A 21,575-nucleotide genomic window follows, 5' to 3' on the forward strand; every position below is an offset into this window, starting at 1 on the left:
ACACCCTCTCTTGGCCAATCTTACAGGCTGAATGGGACATAAAAACAGGTTCAATGGATGTCTTGGTTTATGCACCAGCAATGGTGGCCCAGCCTCTCTCATGGAGCGGAAAATAGACTATTAGGAATAGAAAGGCACAGGTTCACATGGTATGCTCTCCATCACTCTTTAAAGTGACAGCACCACCTCTGTGGAGTGTTTTTACTGGCATTCTCTGAGTGCCTGGCCAGAAGCATGCGGAAGAGCCTCGGACACTCTGTTGCAGGGGATTTTGCTTGGATTGGTTCTGTCTAGTGTCAGCAGGACTTGTTATAAGAGCAAAGATCAGCCAAGGACTTGCAGTGAGGGATATGTACATGTTGACTGTTTTATAAGCAGTAAAATGCTATCTTAACCTAATGGTGCTCTGTGTATTTCTTGGAAAAGCTTGAACATGATTGAGAAAAGTATTGGGAGGTGTGGGGCAGTGCACAACATGTCCCCTGCCATTACAGCTTCCTGTCAAACAACATGCATGCAAATGCTTGGTATAATTGAACTGTATTGGCTAATTGTATTTGTGTTTGTTCATGTGCATAAACCTTTCTATATTTTAAATGTATGTTACTGCAATGTATAGGATAATTATCGTATATGTAGGCTTTGTTCAGGCATGTCTTTGTGCGATGCTTGTATGAAATTGTATTTCAACAGGGTTCCTCTGCAACAGAGACCCCTGGCCTCAGTAGGACATGCGAATGAAAATTTCACCTCCAATCATATTTCTCTATATAGTCTAACCTTTACTATTTTTATCCAGTTTGAAAATTCAGTAAATCTGTGTCTTACGACAGACACAGGGGAACTGGGGAAATTGCTTGTGTATGAAATGAATTGGACGTGCAGAAAATAAGAGGAAGAGAAACCCCCTTGTGTACGTAAGTCTTTAATACCCTGAACACGCTGACATTTATGTCTCATAAATGGGGACAGTGCAGGATGGTAGGAGCATGTGGTTGTGAGCAATGGGCTTCAGAGATAAAGTGGATATCATGTCTCCGATCCATTTTCTTCGCAAGGGTTGTTATCATAATGATTACTTTTTTTTAATACTTTTTATATATATAAAACTTTTTTCCGGGTCAGCCCTTTGCCAGAAAAAAAAAGGCGAAAACGGATATTTCTTCACCTCGTTCACCATTAATAGTTTGTTCCATAATCGGCCAGCAGATGTCACTGCCACCTCACGAAATTAAAGTGACTGACAGCACAACATTCACAAACACACAGCCACGTGTTATACTATAATTTCACCATCCATTTTATTTGTTTTATTGAAAATGAAAATTGGAGCTCTTCCTATTTACCAAGTCAATAGCTCATACAAGCTTAGCTACAGCAATACAAGCCAAATAACTTTGTTCAACAATTACAATCATTAAGCATAATTAAACATAGCCTAATTTAATTGAATATAATTATACGTGCACGGCCAATGTGATCAGGGATGATCATTGCGCTTTGGGCTACACAGTAGCTAATACTGAAAAAATGGCGATTCTTATGCCATTTAGCCACATCATGTCATGACAGATGCTTCAGGTGAACGTCTGTGAACTTGATATCTGTCTCCTTGTGAAGCACCTGCCAGTTAAAACTCAGTAGGCTAGGCTCAAGACAAACATTTAAGTTGATGCAGCGTAAGATCTGAAATACAATGCTGTCAAATGATGTGACTACATTTGGCTCGTCTAATGAACCAAATATATATATATTTCTCCTTTGTAGTCTATTATCGCGTATTTGTTCACTTATAATTTGTGATATTTTTGAACAAGTACATGTGTACTTATTGTTTGCTAGTTATCATGTCGAAATGTTTTTCTTAACTCGTATAAGCGAAGTAAAATAGCATAAGTTAGCAGTTATCTCTGTATTCGCTCGAGTTTGTGGTGTATCGTAGCCTGACGACGTTCTTTGCGCAAGGGGTGGAACTTCCGCATTGAGAAAAGTTGTCAACAGTTAGCTAACTAGGCTGTCTAGCAATTCAGCTTACTGAAGAAAAATGAGCGTATCGGTATCTAGCTAGTTAGATACATTGAGTGTGCCGTTTAAGTGTTACTTGTAACACACTGGAGTGGAAGGAAACGAATCCAAGTCAAGAACACGGAGGACAGAGAAATGGAGTCGACGTTCGTCGAAAAGAAGATTATGTCAAACGTTATTTGATGGTATACTATTAGTCAGACAACCCACATAAACAGTTACTTGTCTGTCTGACAGCAAACTGTGCGTTGTGATTTCGTTATAGGCTACCTATTTTTCTTGGATGTGGATGGTTAGCTTGCAACGCAATACACAGACAATTCTGCAAGATCCTCCACCCCCCGACTCACGTCACATCACCGCGAACTTTTTTTCCTCAACAAAATAGCCAGTTATGTTTTTCTTTTGGACATGAGCATCTACTGAAAAACGAACTACGACTCCAAAGACACAAGACCTTTAGAGAGGCAAGCATTCATGCGTGCTACGGTGTATTTGATTTAGCTATTGACATTTCAAATGAATTTTGTGAACATCCTCTTTCATGGCAATCTATCTTACAAGCTAGCTGTGCCTTCACGGCAATCTTTCACGTTTCCTGTTGTAAGTCATCAAGCTTGCAGGCTGTCGAGGGCTGATAACAGTGACAATGTGAAGATATACGTTAGTTTAACAACTAGATTGTTGTTGTTGTTATAGTGTGCCTAGGCCTACCTATTTTTGCAAGCTATTTTTAATGACAATGTGCATAAAATAATTGACACATTATTTTAACATCATTGAATGTTTCTTCTGTAACTTCAATTGACAGAGTTTGTGCAATATTATTTACCCAAAGCTGAAAAGTATGCCAGTTTTGAGCCGGAGGTGTAGATATGTCACTGACATTTTAAAGTGGCTATCTTTGAAATGCTTGCTCAACGAAACTCACATAACATGCGTTTAACGTCAGGTAGCTAGCCTCGTGATAGTTAGCTACCGGGCTATTTAGATTAGTTGTTTTGGCCCTGAAATTAGTTTAGTTGGTTTTGGGGAGATCTGGGATGCGATCGCATGTATAGAGAGCGAATTGAGAACATGCTGCTTAATCCTCGGTTTTATGCAATACTACATTCATAGAGTAATATCTGAACGTAGCCATTTAAACATGATCGGCTAATAATTCAATGAATTCAAGTAATTGCGGCATTGTCTTCAGTGTGGAAATGTGTGTGTCTTATCAAACCAATTGTGCAGTTGTTACAGTAGTTGAAATTAAATGGTATAGTGTTTAGGTATATGTATAAGTACAGTGTTTTTAGTTCAGTAGTGTCTAAAATTTTGCTGGTTGGTTTCATTTGGGAACTGTTTTTCTGTAATAGTAATGGGATACCTTTACATTGTTTTCTTTAGGGGGAAATAAATGAAACGGAACTGCTGATTCTCTTGCAGCTTGTCTTGCAATGTCAAAGAGTAGCTACCAAGTCTACTTCCTTAGCCATACTTCACCTCTTTCCTTTGCTTGGTTAGACGATGAAGCTGATCAGCCAATGTATTAGTGAAGTTGTCAGAGTAAACCAGTTAGCTCGTGGAAGACAATGACCTACTGAAGACTTAATGGAAATTGGAAACAACTTACGTGATTTTAATGATTACTGATTTCTATTTCAGCCGAGACAGAATCCGCATATAAACTTTGAGCAGCTTTCAAAAGCATTAAATACTGTACGTGTGATGTTTGATTGCTAGCCTAATCGCTACAGTAGTATCGCCCTATGTGATAAAAATATCTAGAACTGAGCGCCACTGCCAATGTACATAGACTTAAGCAAATACGTCGTTTCGCAATAGTTGGCTTCTACCACGTTTTTATTTTTAAATGGTGGCTCAAGTGCAGTACTAAACAAAACTGTAGTGGAAGTAGACTACATTTCTGGGTATGGCAAAAAATACTCAGAGCGACCTTAAGACAAAATACACGCAGTATCTTGTTTATACAGATACCCTTTGTTTATTGATCTAGTGGTTGACTCTGTGTTCTTGCAAATTCGTGTTTAAAAATACCTGGTTATGAAATGTAGCTTCTAAGTTGTTGAGGACCATTTCATGGCCTTTGGAAAAGCACACCAGATGGCCAATTTTTCATTTATTACTATGTTTTTGTATTAAGCAACTCAACATGTCGTCATAAGCTTTTTGAGGCATTAGAAGTTTTTATTTATTTATTTTTTTTACAACATGGAGTCTGTGTCTTGAACATCCCCCAAAGATTTTCTCTGCCCTGTGTTCCTTTCTGTTCTCTGTACAACAGTCTGTGATACATGGAATCAAACCGCTTTAGTGATGGGATAACCTGCTAAATCAAGTCATTGTGAAAAAGGCTGTGGAACTGAATTATAACAAGTGGGGCTGAGGAGACTTTTCAAGTGGGGGGAAAAATGAGCGGAGGTAAAAAGAAAAGTGGTTTCCAGATCACCAGTGTGACCACGGACTATGGCCAGGCACCCACGGAGCCACAGAAATCATCCTTCCCAGGGGACTCCAGTGGGCCTCCACCCCAGCCTCAGGAACCTCCTGCTGGGAAAGCAGTGACCAATGGAGGGCAGAGCATGGCCCACTCCCCACCCCTCGCCTCTAGGCAGTCTGGCCATGGTCATAGCAGTTCCCTGGGAAAGGTTGGGGTTGAGGGTGGAGAAGGAGGGGCCCCATCCTTGGATCCAGTGGCCTCCAGCAGTGGAGTTATCACTACAGCGGGGCTGGCCGGAGCTGGCGTTGCCAGAGTGTCTAACGGGCCGGCTCTATTGGACCCCAACATTGCCCTCCGCAACCACACCAGTTCCAGCCAACCAGGCTCCCCTGTGACCAAAAGAAAACTTGTGTCCCAGGAACATGGCGGGTCCACCCACTCTTCCCGCTTCCGTGTGGTCCGTTTGGGCCAGGGTCTGGGGGAACCCTACCGCCGTGGCCGCTGGACCTGCGTGGACTTCCTGGAGCGGGAGGGTGGGGAGGAGCGGGGTTTGAGGCGGGTGATGGACAGCATGAGGCACGCCCACTCTCTGGAGTCCCTAGAGACTGTGGGACTTACCGGCTTCGAGGCTGGGGCGGGTGGGACCATAATGAAACCTCTGGGGCACATCCGTGCTCTCCGCTCCGGCCATCTTGTCCACTCACAAGGTACCACGCACCTGTTAGCACCACATATCGGGGTAGATGAAGGTGCACCCAGAAAGCCCTTTGTTGAAGGACCATGGAAAGTTGAATCACAGAAAGGAAGTCCCGCCTTCAGACCCCAGACCTTCTCCAGTGGGCCTCCCTCGCCCACACACAAGGGTCCCCCCAACTTTGACCCTTCCGTCTCCTACGCCCCACGCGCTGTCTCCCCTCAGGCCCGTCTTCTGTCACCAACGAAGCACCCGTCTGAATCCATGCGTCAACGCCACATCCCCTCTCCGCTGCGCCTAGACATGGACGCTGCAGGGAAGGTATATTAGGAACCAGAGTATTAGCCTATAGAGAATTCAGCTGTAAATCTATACATTGGGTGCTGTGGGATCAGTTGCATTCATAAAAGGTCTTCCATTCACTGTTGGTAATTTAAACAATTATATCATGGGCATTTATACACTCACCGAACACTTTATTAGGAACATTTTTACTTTATTACACCTACATATTCATGCAGTTATCTAATCAGCCAATTGTGTGGCAGCAGTGCAATGCATACAATCATGTAGATATGAGTCAGGAGCTTCAGAATGGGTAAAAAAAAAGTGACTTTGACTGTGGGATGATTGTTGGTGGTTTCAGTTTCTCAGAAACTGCTGATCTCCTGGGATTTTCATGCACACTAGTCTCTAGAGTTTGCAAAGAATGGTGCAGAAAACTTAAAAAAATTCAGCGAGCAGCAGTTCTGCAGACTGAAATGCCTTGTTAATGAGAGATGTCAGAGGAGAATGGCCAGACTGGTCATAGGTGACAGTAACGCAAATAACCACACATTACAACAATGGTATGCAGAGTATCTTTGAACAAACAACGCATCATAATTATAAGTGGATAGGCTACAGCAGTAGAAGTCTAAAAATAAGTCTAATAAATACCTAATAAAGTGCTCACTGAGTATATAAATATCATGAGTGCCTGAACTTTCCTGCAGTTTTAGTGAAGTAAAGGCTTCCCCCACGGCACTTTAAAAGTAGCATAAAATCTACTCTCCTAACATGTAAGATTTTTCTTAAAAGATGACAAAACAATGTTTGATGTGGATTTCTTATTCTGGGAAAAGCTTTTGTAGATGACAGTCATTCTATACCACTGGAATTTTACATTTCAAGAGGAAACTAAAGAAATAGAAAAGTAGCCATGTTGTTACCATTGCTATATCATGCTGCACAGATGATAAATGATTTAGCTGACACAGTGCCTCAGTGAATATGAATAATTGAAGGTGGGAAGGTTGAAGGTGGGAAAAAGCTGACACGTTCACGTGATGGCTATCTGGCAGCACTAACACCCCTTGTGATAGGCTTACTTGCTGATACCATCTGTATTATTCCCCCAGTCGCTGTTGCGAGAGACTCGTTCTCAGCCCACCTCCCCAAGCTCCATCCTGCCCAGAGATAGAGGCTTCCACCAGAGTGCAACCCCCATTCAAACCCCCTCCGCCCTCAGCCTGGCCCAGTCCATGTTTGGAGTTGGGGGGGCATTTGAACTGGGTGATGGAAGGTAAGAAAAGGGTTTCATTGGCCAGTATTTTGCCCTGATGTTTTGTGTGTCTGGACTCTGGAGAGCTTATCTGTTCAGAAGAGTTCTATTTCATTGTTGTAAGTTTAAGTGCCTGTTCTCTATGATACATTGGAGATGGTGCTTACTTGGCTGAGCTATTCTGAGTAGATCCCTATTCCATGCTCAAGGGTAAAATAGCAGTACAGTGTAAAATCCCTTCCAATCATGGCGGTGTGAAATTTTAATCAGGAACATCTCTTGAGTGGACATTTTGTTAACCTGCGTTAACCTTTATGAAGGCTTTTTCAGTATGACAGTGCTTGTGACTTACAGGAACTCTAAAAGGGTAAATTCCACATTCAGTTCATCTCGTCGTGCAACCATGAGATTTATTAGGAAGCATCTGCAAGTGCTGCCAGTTGAGGCAGCAGAATTGGCAGTTGCACAGGTTGTGTGTGAATCACCCTGCAAATATATTTGTATATTCGTTCTATGCTCAGCAACAACCGGGCAAGTGCAGATATGAGGTTTTATACAGAAAAAAACCTTCCAGTAGGATTAATCTGGAAGGGCTTTGAAGACTTGCTTACTACATAGTTATTATTGCAGTATATTAAAATCTGTGATGGACGAGCCCAGTCACACATTCAGAAAGGGACTAGGCAAAACTGCCACTTCACTGTTAGCCGTCTTGAGTCTGTGTCAGGATGTGGTCTGTCTGAGAATTCTTCGCCCCCCTCTCTGCACTGCTGGAGAGAGTATACCAATCACCCAGTGGTGTTTGACCTTTACAGTTCTGTGTGCACAGTCACAGAGAGGGCACAAATACCTTGACAATGCAGTGTTCAATCTGTAACAGCTTGTATATGACCACATACACACTTGGACTAAATGCTGTGTTTAGTTTTCTTTGTTTCTTGTCCATTTTATTGATTCAACGCAGTGTCATGGCTGATTACCTTTATTTTCAAACTAATCTCACTTGCCAGCTGTAAATGTGCTCATAGTTGATGTTTTTGTTGAGGCTATAGTATACATTTTACCTAGCCTTTGCTACAATAAGCACTGGTATGACATTTCTGCGCGAGTATGTGAGCGTGTGTGCACGTGTATGTGTGTGTGTGTAGGAGCATTTGTGTGCGCGCGCGTGTGTGTAGGAGCATTTGTGCGTGTGTGCGCATGCGTGTGTTTGTGTATGTGTGCACGTGCATATGCGGGTGTGTGTGTTGGAGCATTTGTGTGTGTGTGCGTGTGTGGGTGCGTACATGCTCTCCCTCTACTCTACTCCTTCACGCCTGACCTCATGACACTTTTCACTTTCCATTCGCTGTCTGCCCCTTTCCACCCAAAGCAACACTTATAAATACACAACACAAACAGCACAGGCAACAGCTCCCTTAGTTTCCTCCTCTTTTTCCATCCTGTTTCACTGCAGAATTCTGGCGCTTAGATTAATAACTGAGCGTAGAGGAATAGAGGCTCTATTCATGAGGGGGGAAAAGGAGGGGAGAGATGGAGGGAAAGGAAAGGAGCGCCGGAGATGAGGAAAAGAGGGGGGAGGGGTATGGAGGAGCAGTGGGTGTTTAGAACCAGGCGATGCACCGCTGTGTTGGTCTGTTAGCCTCCCTTGTGGAAGCTGTACCTGGTCTGCATTTTTGTGAACTGTCTTTGTGTCACAGGGTGCAGTTTTTCGCCTCACTGCACCTAATAAGCTATTTGCATGGCAGTGAATATTTGGACAATATTTCTGTTCTTGTTCAGTAGTTGGGCAGTTCCTATAGTTAATGTCATGATGGCTGAGCTATGCAATACCACTCTGCTTAGTCTATAGATGTGAGTTTGTTTTAGGTATTTGTGATTAGCTGCTTTTGTGGCTGATTAGTGATGCATACCTCATAGATTGTACTGTAGTTGTACAGTACTTTGACTGCCACTGCGGTGTTGATGTTATCAGAATATGCACGCGCATGCACACGGCTTCTGCAGAAGTGGGTGTTTGGCTGCATACCCGCACAGACTTGTTTCAGCTTTGACTTCACCCTGGGAATTGGCTGAATAGGGCATGTTGGGCGGAGAGTGCTTACACATAAACGTTTTATGCCCCCAAGCCTGGAAAGGGAGCTGCTGCTCAGTTTACAACCCAACTGCTGGTTGCCTTCAGCAGATGCGTCCTGTAACTTCTGCACATACATAGCTTTGCTGTATTGGAAAACGTATTCAAGCTATTGCAGTTCAACATCATGACACTGGCCTGCTAGCGACAAGTCAAGCTGTTGCCTGTCTGTTGTTTTCATTATTGATTGTTTTAATGATGTACTGTGCTGGTCTGGTATACCATACACCAGGCCTACTCTTATACTCTCCCTACAGCAAACCATACACCAGGCCTTTGTGGTTACATCATGAATATGTTTTCATAAATGGAACCAGGAATACCGTTTAGTGGATCATGCATCATACCTTTCAGTTTGGAAAATTATACTATAATATATATAATTATATTATAAGTTGCATTGTTAAACATTACAGTTTTTTTCTAAGCGGATAGGCTTGATGCAAAGGATGTGACGTCACAAAGATTTTGCTGTTTAATCAGGAATTACAGTAAGTAGGAAGTGAAATGTTATGAGATGACGATGATTTTGGCACATTCCTGCAAATTCCTGTGTAAATAGCTATCAGATTAATTCAAGCCAAAGCTTTCATTTTAGCCATGTTTTAAAATTTGCACAATGGCAGTACACTTCACTTTTTGAAGTGCGAGTTTTAGTGTGCTTGTGTATCCATCAATAACAGCACCACTGTATTATTGTATTTCAAGTAATTTATTTCTATTGTGTATTAGGGGTGTACTGAGACGTTGACGCATTAGTGCACTGCACTGCGTCACAATACAACTGCATCGATATCACATGTATGAATCGATTTGTATTGTGATTAATCACTAATTTACATTGCTAGTTTGTATTTAGGCAGATTTGAGGCTCTTGTTAACTTTGATCGCTATGCTGTTTGTTATTTCCGTGATCTCCAGTGTCGGTGGGGTGAGTTTCGGGGAATCTGTCTAGTCTAATGGTCGCATTCACATTGCAGCCAGTCGCATCGTATGGTGTCATGGTTAATCAGTTATTAATTGTATCATCATAAACGACTGTATTGGATCGTTGCTCATGGTACCACTATTGCATCATGGTCAAGTTGTATCGTTACACCCCTTTTGTGCTGTGCAAACCTCCTGATTCCGTTTCGAAATGTTGATTCCACTAAAGGAAGCAGGCGCCGTTTCCAAAAAACGAATTGATAGATCACCTACTCATAGACCTATTTGTTATTGCTTTGGTGAGTTGTAGGCTATATAAATTTCATTTGATCAACAACCTCAACTGCTGAATGTGTTTTAGTTCAAAACCAATCATTCTTTTTATCTGGTTGGTGTTTTGAGTACAGTAGTATACAATTATGCATATGTTTTGGATAGATGTATTAATGAAACGGGTAAGCTAGTTGGATAATCATTTATTATTTCCAATTCTGTAACCTGTTCCATCATTCATCTCTTAGCTCTATTGATATGCACACGGCTTGTATTGCAGCTCAATAATAGCGGTAGGTGTGTTTTAATGTGCGTCCAGTAAGTTATTAATTTTGTGATGGCCTGTAGGGCGGCGGTTAAGGTAAATGACTGGGACACCCAAGGTCAGTGCCTCTAATCCCGGTGTAGCCACAATAAGATCCGCACAGCCATTGGGCCCCTGAGCAAGGCCCTTAACCCTGCATTGCTCCAGGGGAGGATTGTCTCCTGCTTAGTCTAATCAACTGTACGTCGCTCTGGATAAGAGCGTCTGCCAAATGCCAATAATGTGATTAATTGTATTCACACCATGATTTTGGGAGGGGGTGAATGTCATTTGACTAGCTGGGTGTGACCTACTCTAGTTTTGCCAGGGGGAAGTATTGCAAAGGAAGTATTTCCATATGTGTCCCTATCTTCCATTAAAAATAGAGCCTGCTCTCCCATTTCAAGGAAATGATAGACTATCCTGGTAGAATTGGATGAACACATAGCTCCGTGTGTGGCTATATCTGTAATTGAACTCCATTTCAGTTCACCGGTTTAGCTTGCCTCTAATGACCTGAGACTGTTGTCTGCAGTAGTGCGCTGGCCACAAGGTGGAGATGCACAGATAAAAATGTCTTGACGTGATGGATGTGTTTTCATGGGAACAGAGAGTTGCAGATGCAACACTGCTGTTGCACACTGAAAGCACATATCGTACACATAACGTATTTGCCTGTGGAGGCACGGACAGTATCATTGAGGTGTTGCAGTTACAAAATATGTCCATAAGAGGGAGACAGTTTGCATCACAACTGAGGCCCAGTGCCCTACTAGGACAATACTATGGTGGACACTGAAGCTAAAGTCAGAGCATTAGGCATATGGACCTATTTTCCAATGCCCATTTCAAATTGTACAAGGGCCGGTTTAATTTATCTCTATTTTGAAAGGGCATCATTGTTTGTTAAACACAAGTACAATGGATCAAGAACCACCTCAGGGATTACTGAACTCTGGTCCTGCAGGCCAGTGTTTTCTGTTTATATCTTATCTTGGGCATATCCAAATGTAAATATTTAGACTAGCAGTTTTAAAGCTGTAGTAAAGGCAGAAGTGGATTTAATTAGGCAATAACCATTAAAGAGACCGTGTACCTCATAGAGTTGCAAACTTCCCCTCGGTGTAAACAGCTTGCCATTCCTCCGACAAGCTAAGCCTTGCCCTGGTCTTCTCATTTGACAGGACACTGCAACCACTACCAGCCCGGAGGACATTCACTCTGTGCTGGAAAGGTTCTAATTGGTTGCTGGGAAATGGTTAGCCAGTGAGTGGGCCCGTTCCGGGGGTGACAACACCCATACAGGCCTGTTATAGATTTCACAACCTGCTGTGGAATAATTGTGAAAGACTCATAAGTATCAGGTCACTTCAGCCTCCTCAAGCTTAACGTGTCATCAGGTTGCAATGCAAATCATTGCTGGAATGTTTGCAGGCCAGAATGAGTTTTCACTGAAAATAAGTGGAAATATACTGTGAATATTTCTGAAGCTGAAGACGTTATCAGCCAACATTTTTCCAAGCGCTCAATAATGTAAGGGTTTAAAGCAGGCAGTTCAAGTGTCCGCTCAGGCTCAGGGCCAGGGCAAGGCGGTGGCAGAGAGGCTGAATTGGGTCCTGGAGAAGTGGCTTTAAAGCTCTCCCTTTAAACCACCAATTATCTGCAGACCTTTGGCTGTACTTGGAGGGGGCTGAGTGGTCCAGTGTTACTCCGATAATCTCTGAATGAACACCGCTCTGTACAGGACTTGACCCCCTGACCTGAACTAACACACCCCCCCCCCCCCCGGCTACCAGTAAGTCTTTTTTTTAAGGAATCGTAAGTCCTGCATTATTAAGGAAGGGCCAGACACCCACACATATTGTATAACCACACAGTCCTTGTTGTGTAAGAAAAACAGATGTTTTATTTCTACTAAACCTTTGTGAGCAAGATTTTGTGTCGCTGTGGAATGTGGATGGCTGCTTTTTCTTAGAGGATTGAGAAGTGCAGTGTTATGTATAGTGGGGTACCATTTCCATATTTTACTTAATACAATTCTTGTAAAGTATTCAAATTGTTTTACTTATAACATATTAGGAGAAAGTAATATGGACAGAAGGCAGGGTGGTAAGGTAGTAATCACTGAAATTACCTCAATACAAAGAGCAAATACAGTATTTGCCAATGAGCACCTTAGAGTTGGAACAATTTGAAGTCTTTGTTGGCTGTAGCAAGGAGTCATGTGAGGCTTCATCGATTGCTGATTGAGGATGTTTTTGCTGAGGAGCCTGGCCGAGACCAGTAACACATTTTGTGAGTGCTCTGTATAAACACTGCTCTGGATCACGTTAAGCAACGGTGTTGAGTTTCAGATGGCAAGCCGTGCCAGGTAGCGGGGCTGGAGGGCAGCGTGGGCCAGGAAGGTTGAGCGGAATGTTCCGGGCAGAGAACACAGAGGAGCACGGGGACGGTAGCCTGCGTTCTGGGGGCGCCAATCTCAATGGCTGCGTTCACCACAAAATACCGCTCTGCCCACTCCGCTGGCGGCCAGACACGCAGCAGCGGTCACATGCACTGAGGGGGAGAGCGAGCACGGCATGATGCCACCCAGTTGGCTTTGTCGACATTTTGCCATGCGGGAGGGAGGTGCAGAGGGAAAGCGCTGACCAATGGGAGCTGGGGAGCACACCAGGCGGCTGGGTGGTGACGTCATTGTGTGGCAGCCACCCCCTTTCTCATAGGGCAGAGAGAGAGAGAGAGAGTGGAAAGAAGAGAAGGGACCCACAGTTCTCTGTCCAAACTCTATATTCCCCTTGGTGGCAGAACAGAGATCAGTGGGCAGATATTTGCAGTTTTCCTCCCCGTTTTCCTGTTTACCTATTGAGATGGAGTAGGTTTTGATTCAGACCCTTATCGCGATGCGTATGTAATTACAGACGTCTCAGCTTTGCTTTCCTGCATGAATTGCACATGAGCCCGAGGTCCTGTAGGCTTGGAGAAACTGAAGAATGTTGAGTGTCATTTCAATGAGCTGTTTACTGTGCATAGGGGGGGAGTGTGTGGGAAGTCAATGCTGAAGGCTCTCTCATTGGCTGGTGCAGTGAGTAGGTGGGGGGCAAAATGAAAGGGTGTCTGTTTTGGCCTATCACGGACAAGGAGTGTCAGGACCATGCGTGGGCTGCAAGGCTGCTGAGGAGAATGAGAATGGATATTTATCCAAAGACTCAAATACAAAAAAAAAATCATGAAGTAAGTTGCTGGAGTTTACCGGACATGTGCAGATTATTTAAAAAGAGAGGAAATGGCAGACCTGGACCCAACTGGATTAAAGATTTGTGGCTCAATTCTGTGGATGTTGGATTAGATACCATATAATTCTCATTACCCGGTTTAAGATAGTCACGTGTACTGTGCTTGACAATGTTTCCATTCTTTTATCCTGTCAGAATGACTTTGTTTAATCCGGTTTGCAGTATTTTCGAAAATGAATCCTGTTCACAGATGTTGGATTATTAAACCTGGATGCACGAGGGCCCACTTAAATCTGATGTGTCCTTGTATTTTTTGATCTGTTCCTGTGGATTCCATGTAGACTTTGATGTCATGCGTCATCAGACATTTTGATTCGGATCAGTCACAACAAACCTGCCCTACTGACTTCTGCAGAACCAAACTTCTGGACCATATATCACCTGGATACTTGGAGCTCATTTTCTAATTTTGTTGGATTACCAGTTTTGACTTCAATGACATGGAAATCTAGGTTGCAGGTGGCACACTCCGAAGGGGTCTGCCCAGATCTCCACAGTGCTTTACATATGCGTGCCTCCCTGTGCTTCTGTGTGTATATGTGCATGTGTGAGATTTTGGGGCATCCCCAACCCACCTGCTTTCACATCCTGTCTCTCTAGTGACTCTTGCTTTCTCTTGTAATTCTCACCATCCTTGTCTGTCTCTGTCTGCTATTGCCTGAGGTGAACAGGATTCACACTCTGCTTCTCAGTAGATGATTATTCTCAAATCCAGGTCCAGCTTCAGGGATTCACAACCACTCAAAGCTCAGAGCTGCATCAAACCTACACCATCCTCAACTTGTTGTTTTATTATGACATCAAAACTATTGTGTTTGCCATAAATGGTTGCATAGATAGTACAATAATAATGATTGTAAAAATCATAATGTCATACAACTACACTGCATTCATATAAATATTTGTGTTTATATTTGTGAATCGTTGCATGAACAATTGATTATTTTATGACTACTGAAAAGGGTTTTGATGCATGTTTTTTTGTAAAATTTTGGTAGTAGTAGTATAGTAGTAGAAGGTAGCATTTTAGAAAGTGTATTAGCACAGATGGAAATAGAAATAGTGTCAGACATGCTTGTCTACTGAGCAAGAACCACTTCCAGCGAAACTACTTGCACTTTGAGATATGTGGGGAAATGCTGAACCTTAACTTCCTCTTTAACTTGATTTGAGTAACACTTGTAGTCATGTTTGTAAGTGTGAAGAAAATCATATCCGCATTCGAGACCCGCCGCCAACCTCGGCCGCTGTCTCTACCCCCTTCCCTCCCCCACTCCTTCCCTTCTAAACTCTCTCCTCTCAGGAGCCCCAAACATGGCTCCCAGCTCCCATCCGCCAGTTCTACTTCTCCTGGAAGCATCCTCACCGACCCGAGCCCTCGCTCGTCCCCCCCTCTCTCCCGCTCATCCTCCGCCCCCTCTTCCCCCTCGCTCAGGAGAGCTGCTTGCTTTTCCGTCTCTCCCTCTTGTGCTAACGCTCCCCCGGTCGTCCTTCGCTCCTCCCACCCAAACCTCCACCTTGGCTCTCACAAGATGCCCTCGGGGCACCACCACGCACTTCCTGCTCCACCCAGCTGGCCCCGACACCCTGTCACCCCGCCGCCTGTGCCGCGCCCACTCAAGCTGCCCAGGGGGCCGGAGGGGCTTGGCTGGGGTCACGCCGGAGTTGGTGTCCGGAGCTCCTGGCCAAGCAGTCGGGCAGAGCAGTGCAGCTGTGGTAGGGAGAGGTCCACCGAGGTCACGGGGAGAAGGAGCCCGTGCAGCTCCATTTCCTGTGAGAGAACGGGACAGTCAAGCAGCAGGGAATCTCTCCCAAATCCTCACACCCCTGGTGGTCCTTCAGTCAGCCATTCTCAGGCTGGTTTTGGAAAAACAGGCAGAGGTTACCCAGGGGACAGGGAAACTAGCTCCAGCTGCTTCAACAGACTCAAGCCCCCTGCCCTGCCCTCACCCATCCCCCTTACCATACCCAGGAAACAGAACCAGATTCACAGTCCCACTTTGACCAGGAAGTACACTCTCTCAGTGCCCAGTCAGCCAATCACAGACCCTGGTTTATCTCCTGTCCTGAAGCCTCAACCTTACGGAACCCACAACCCAGATCTTAGAACTGGGAAAGACCTGGCCACCTTCACTCCTGTCTTCTGCCCATCTTTCCTGGACTCTGCTCAGACCCAAAACCAAGGTCTAGCTTCTGATGCGGTGGTGACTGATAGAGCCACTTGCTGTGGTTCAAGCATGCATCAATCACAGGACCCTTCTGGTTGTCCTAGTCTCAGAGCACAAGGCAGGTATTGGAATTCCAGTCCCATAGGCACATGTGACCGTCAGACCCAAACACAAAGCCACTGTGATATCATTATGCATCAGACTGGGTCTGTTGGGCACTCACACATATCAAAGGAGGTCCAGACAGACCAATTGTTCTCCAGGATGGCACAACATCCCTTCAAGACCAGTGCTCCCAGTCTTTCCGAAAGCCCAGGTCTTCATTCCACTCGGGAAGCAGGTCCGAACTCTGAATCATGGACTGGTTCTGCCTCTTTCAGGCATGGACAGAACTACAGCAGTGGTGCTTTTCCAGCTCAGGACCATAATGGGAATAAATTGTGTTTGCCGAGTAGTGTAGTTAACCTGGGGTCGCTGAACAACGCAGTGGGGAGCCATGGCTGTGTGGGGTCAAATGACCTCAAAGTGGGCACATCTCCAGCTGCTTCCGAACTGATCTCATCCATCACCTGCAGCCATCCCTCAGCAAACCCTGCAGCTTCTGTGTCTGTACAGGGTCCTGTTCACACTACTGTCTGTGGGGTGGCTGTACAGAGTCTTGTTCACACTACTGCCACTGGAGCTCCTGTTCAGGGTCCTGTTCACACTGCTGCCACTGGAGCTCCTGTTCAGGGTCCTGTTCACACTGCTGCCACTGGGGCTTATGTTCAGGGTCCTGTTCACAGACCTGCCACTGGAGCTCCTGTTCAGGGTTCTGTTCACACTACTGCCACTGGGGCTTATGTTCAGGGTCCTATTCACACTACTGCCACTGGGGCTCATGTTCAGGGTCCTGTTCACACTGCTGCCACTGGGGCTTATGTTCAGGGTCCTGTTCACAGACCTGCCACTGGAGCTCCTGTTCAGGGTCCTGTTCACACTACTGCCACTGGAGCTCCTGTTCAGGGTCCTGTTCACACTACTGCCACTGGAGCTCCTGTTCAGGGTCCTGTTCACACTACTGCCACTGGAGCTCCTGTTCAGGGTCCTGTTCACACTGCTGCCACTGGGGCTTATGTTCAGGGTCCTGTTCACACTACTGCCACTGGAGCTCCTGTTCAGGGTCCTGTTCACACTACTGCCACTGGGGCTCATGTTCAGGGTCCTGTTCACACTACTGCCACTGGGGCTTACGTTCAGGGTCCTGTTCACACTACTGCCACTGGAGCTCATGTTCAGGGTCCTGTTCACACTACTGCCACTGGATCTCCTGTACATGGTGCTGTTCACACTACTGCTGTCATGCGGAGTGATATCAGCGGAGTACCTGATCCAGCCCTTCCAAAAACATCAGAGCCGTTCCCTCATGGTGCTCAGAGCACGACCCGGCCCTCCAGAGTAAAAGCGCATGTGGAAGCAAACGAACTCAAAGAACCTAAGGCAGTACCGCTGACCCTGGCCCGGAATTCAGACAAGGCTTTTCTCTCCCTGCTGCTGTTCATTCATAGGTAAACAAAAGAAAATAAAGTGGCACAGTCCTCTAGTAGGTAATCTCTCTCATATGTAATCTTGGACCGGAAAGGACCGGGATTTATAAAAGCTAATTCAGGGAGCGGACATTTGTGGACATCTGCATGCATGGGGGAAAATGGGTGTGAATGTGGTCACATTGATTTGCATTTGTGTATTTGGAAATTCATATCAGGAAAGCTATGTGCCATCGCCTTGCCGACCTTGTGTTTTTTGCCGCACAGACACTTGAGACGTGGGGTGAATTGTTTACAGGGATAGTGGATCGCCTAGAATAGACAGCTATGTCAGTCGTGCCCATGGCATTTTGGGATAGTTTGAGCTTCTGGGGTGCTTCCAGGGGTGAAAGACACATCACACCAGGAGGGATTGTGCCATCTAGGGTGCTACAGGGGGTGCTAGAGAGATAGATTCATTGATAGAATGGAGTCCTGTGCTTGTAGTGTTCATCTGTAGTAATCCTTATCATTTTACTGTTTGTTTATCCTCACAAGAGAATGGAGCTCTTTAATTGTCAAGAGTTTACAATGTCTGTCTCCACCCTACTCTGTCTGTGTTTACACCTACTGTCTGTATCATGACTGTATGTGTGCAGTGTAGCCATGTTTGAATCCCGGTTTCTCTTATGTGTTTTGTGTCTTACAGTGGCTCTAGTAACAGCATGATTGCAATCGACAACAAGATTGAACAGGCCATGGTAAGATTTTGTGTCCCACGTATCCGAGTGAGTCAGTGTTCTTTGTGTGTCTCCATGCCGGGAATATAGCCCCTACTAAGGCTGTTGTCTTTACTGTCACACTTTTCTTGTCACCCTTGCAACTGAGTTTACCATGTCTTTTTCCTGTGCTTTTTTGTATATAACATTGTTCTGTAACTGTGTGTCTGTGTCATACATGCACCATCCTGTTGTTATTATTCAGAGTATGCCCAGTCATTGACGTCCAGTGATATGGGGTTTTTGGATTAGACTGCTAGGTAGCGTTGCTTTTCCAATGGAGCCCACGTGATGGTGCGGGTTGATTTGTACCTGTGACGTTTGTGATTGTGGTGTTTCTTGTGGCAGGACCTGGTGAAGACCCACCTGATGATGGCTGTGCGGGAGGAGGTCGAGCTGCTCAGAGAGCAGATCAAGGAACTCACGGAGAGGAACGCGCAGCTGGAGAGGGAGAACTACATCCTGAGGGCCCTGCGAGAGAGAGACTGAGGGGCAGAACAGAGACTGGGATGCACTGATAAGAAGGGTTCCCCCGGGGGGGATCAGAGATAAGGAAATTACGAAAGACTTTGTGTACTTTCTTTGCTCAGTTTGGTTGTTGGCAGCACGTAGTTGCGTGTCACCCAGGGGCTTATGGGAGATTGAGTCCTACGATTATGTGTGATGTCTGGATTCACACAGTTAAGAAAAGGAAAGAGGAAAGCATGAAAATAAAGAGTTGTGAGAGAATGGGGCAAAACAGAGAGAAAGATGCTTGGATTAGAAAAAGGAGAGGAATGAGCAAACCGGCATTGGAATATCGGGAGAGAAATAGTTTTAGATTAGACTACTCTGCTGGTCTAATAATAATAATAACATGAATAATAACAATAACACATTTTATTTGTGAAAGGCTTTTCATTTGCTGATAGCGCTGTACAGCACATAAAAGCAAACAATGCAAATCATAGAAAAACTAAAAAACAAATCTATAAAAAACAAATATAGATTAATAAAGTTGATTCACTGAGGACAGATGACAGAAATCAGACCACTATGAGCAGAAAGAGTGTAATAAATCGTACAGCATGGAATCCTCCCTTTGCCAGTAGCCGGAGTTTCTTACAATTAACACTCACAAAGCAAAATTAATGGTGTAATAATGATAATGGTTTTAGGAATTGATATAATAATGCCTTTGATGATGATTATGATATTATGAAAATAATATAATAATATAATAATAATAGTAATAATAGTTATCTGGAGTGTGTCAGCTTAAAAAATATACTTGTTAATTTATTGTGTTTCTGTTATGGGTTGTACTATAATAGTAAGGACAGGCCTCAATGGTTTACCTTGGACTTGTCAATTTTTTTGCTCAATTTTTCCTTCATGGGTTCTCAAATTAACCCATTGTACTTTTCCGGTAGAATATATAGTTCTATCCAAAGTATGTATATTTCACGTGTCATGAAGCCATATATCTGAATAGGGCATCCCCAGACCTGGCCAGGTTCCGGGTGTTTGCACTTCTGTGAAATGTTTAAATGAAACAGTGATTAGATGCCTTAAACTCAGTGCACTGCTTGCTTTTTGTAAGTTAAAGATGAGCCATGAAAATGCTTCCGCATTAACAGAATATTGTCCATTATGATGGTAAATCGTATACTTTCCTTTTTAAGTCCTTGCAGGTTGTTGTTTCAGCAAGCTCTGAAATGGTGAGGATTCTGGACTGGATGAGAGTGATTTGAGTGAGGGCTTGTTTGGTTCAACCACGTTCAAGCCGTTTCAGATCTCAGTGCTCCACCAGCACTCTTTGCCTGTGAGGACGTCGCAGATTAATCCACCTGTAATTCTTATAATATCTTTAGAATGTTTCTGCAACATGCTAGCAGTGTTAAAGAGAATGGCAAAGACTTCACACACATATGGGCACACAGCACTTCACATACGGTCAATGTATTATTTATTTAACCTTTTTCACCTGCTGGGTTATTTAAAGTTTTATTGTGCAGCTTTGAGGAAGAAATGTCACATGATATGAGTGCCAAATCGGGTGTGTCAGTACTTGGATCAAACCTGCCACTGTGCAGAATAACTTTTAATGCAATCATGACTTCTTTCATGCCATGACAACATTAAGTAAACATAAAGATGACACAGTGGTTGAGCCTGTTTTTTTGAATGGAGAGGCTCAATGGATGATTAGAATTATGTGGTACTGTACTGTATATGGTTTTGATACAGTTGATTGTGGGTGCCAACACTGAGTCTATATCCTTCTAAATGTCACATGGGTCAGTAGGAATACTCCAGGGTGTTTAAAAAAAGTTCTAGTTCTCTTTTTCTGACCTTTCAGCTGATTTAGAGTAATCTCACACTTTGCTCTCTCAAATCAGTTGACGGCATGGTATATGGTACTGGTTATTACAAGAGTAGGATCATTTTTTGGTAAAAAAAAAAAAAAAAAAACATACTTGAGGGAGACAAGTTATTAATTTCATTGAAGGTCTCAGAAATTGAACTGGTGTGCGAATCAGGAGACAGGGTTGGTCTGCTATGATGATAAACTGTTACCGCTACTGAAAGCATGTGTGTAACCGGATTACTCCAAAAACATACAAAGATTTACTCCAGTACTATTCATATATTGTTACATTTACTGTAACAGATCCACACAAGTTTTTCTTTCTCCAGACTTGAGATGTGTTTTTTGCAGTATGTTATTTTCTCGTGGGCTGATAAGTTGTGCATTGTCATCGGCTGTTACAGTATTCTGTTTTATTTGCTTTTTATCCTATTTTTCTGCTCTTTTTTTGAAGTATACTTTCTAAAAGTGGTGGTGTAAACTATTAATTATTGGTAATTGTGTACCAAATGGAAAAAAGGATCAATCTAATAAATAACTTTTACTAAGTGTGCTGTCATGTCCTCTTTTATGGTTGCAAAGAAAACAAATTCTGTTTTTAATTACTATGTGTTGCATACTGGCATAAATATACCCATAAAACTCAACTTTAACCCATTAGAAGCTTATCATGCCAGACAGCAACATTGCCCACTCTCTCACACACTTCTCAAGCCTTTAAAATTTTACCACACATTGTCAGGCTGAGAAACAATATCTAGCTACCTGTCCCACTTTTTACATATACATTTACAGACTCGTCATCAAAGCTGCTGACGAAACGTCTAAAACCTTTGCGTGGTGCAAAGGCGTTGTATCCAGGAAAATGGTTGTGGAGCGTACTGTACTAAATGGAAGTGACTGAACCTCTTGCTCCACCTGCCGTTGTTAAGTATGTACTGCATCGGTTGTTTGTTGTGCGTAACTGCCTCGGATCCTATTGATTTTTCAATATGAACTGTAAATTACTTAACATAAATTGCAATTTTCCCAAAACGTTTATTTGAATCATATATTTATTAGGATAGGTTTTATCACTCAGCGAAATATTCAACGTGCACATAGCCTCTTATAAGTCCATATAAATCATTGATG

At 43.7% G+C, this 21,575-nt stretch overlaps 1 protein-coding gene across 2 annotated transcripts; it reads left to right on the top strand.

The window, feature by feature from the left end:
- The first annotated feature begins 1,991 nt into the window (after positions 1-1,991).
- On the top strand, positions 1,992-20,989 carry zgc:153012 (uncharacterized protein LOC777626 homolog). 2 transcript variants are annotated; one of them, XM_061234305.1, is made up of 4 exons: positions 1,992-5,486; positions 6,566-6,729; positions 18,022-18,073; positions 18,440-20,989. In XM_061234305.1, exons 1-4 carry the CDS (start codon positions 4,443-4,445, stop codon positions 18,578-18,580), a joined length of 1,401 nt encoding a protein of 466 aa, XP_061090289.1. In that variant the 5' UTR covers positions 1,992-4,442; the 3' UTR covers positions 18,581-20,989. The 2 variants fall into 2 exon arrangements, with proteins under 2 accessions (XP_061090289.1, XP_061090288.1); XM_061234304.1 differs by lacking the exons at positions 1,992-5,486; positions 6,566-6,729 and adding an exon at positions 10,656-17,354.
- Positions 20,990-21,575: the final 586 nt, after the last annotated feature.

Source organism: Conger conger, chromosome 3 (genome assembly GCF_963514075.1).
Source record: "Conger conger chromosome 3, fConCon1.1, whole genome shotgun sequence".
Classification (NCBI taxonomy): Eukaryota; Metazoa; Chordata; class Actinopteri; order Anguilliformes; family Congridae; genus Conger; species Conger conger.

Coding starts and splice junctions, on each gene's coding strand:
- zgc:153012 (XM_061234304.1), top strand. CDS start 14,827: ATGTTTGTAAGTGTGAAGAAAATCATATCCGCATTCGAGACCCGCCGC. Junction 17,355..18,021: donor CTGCTGCTGTTCATTCATAG/GTAAACAAAAGA, acceptor TGTGTCTTACAG/TGGCTCTAGTAACAGCATGA. Junction 18,074..18,439: donor ACAAGATTGAACAGGCCATG/GTAAGATTTTGT, acceptor TTCTTGTGGCAG/GACCTGGTGAAGACCCACCT.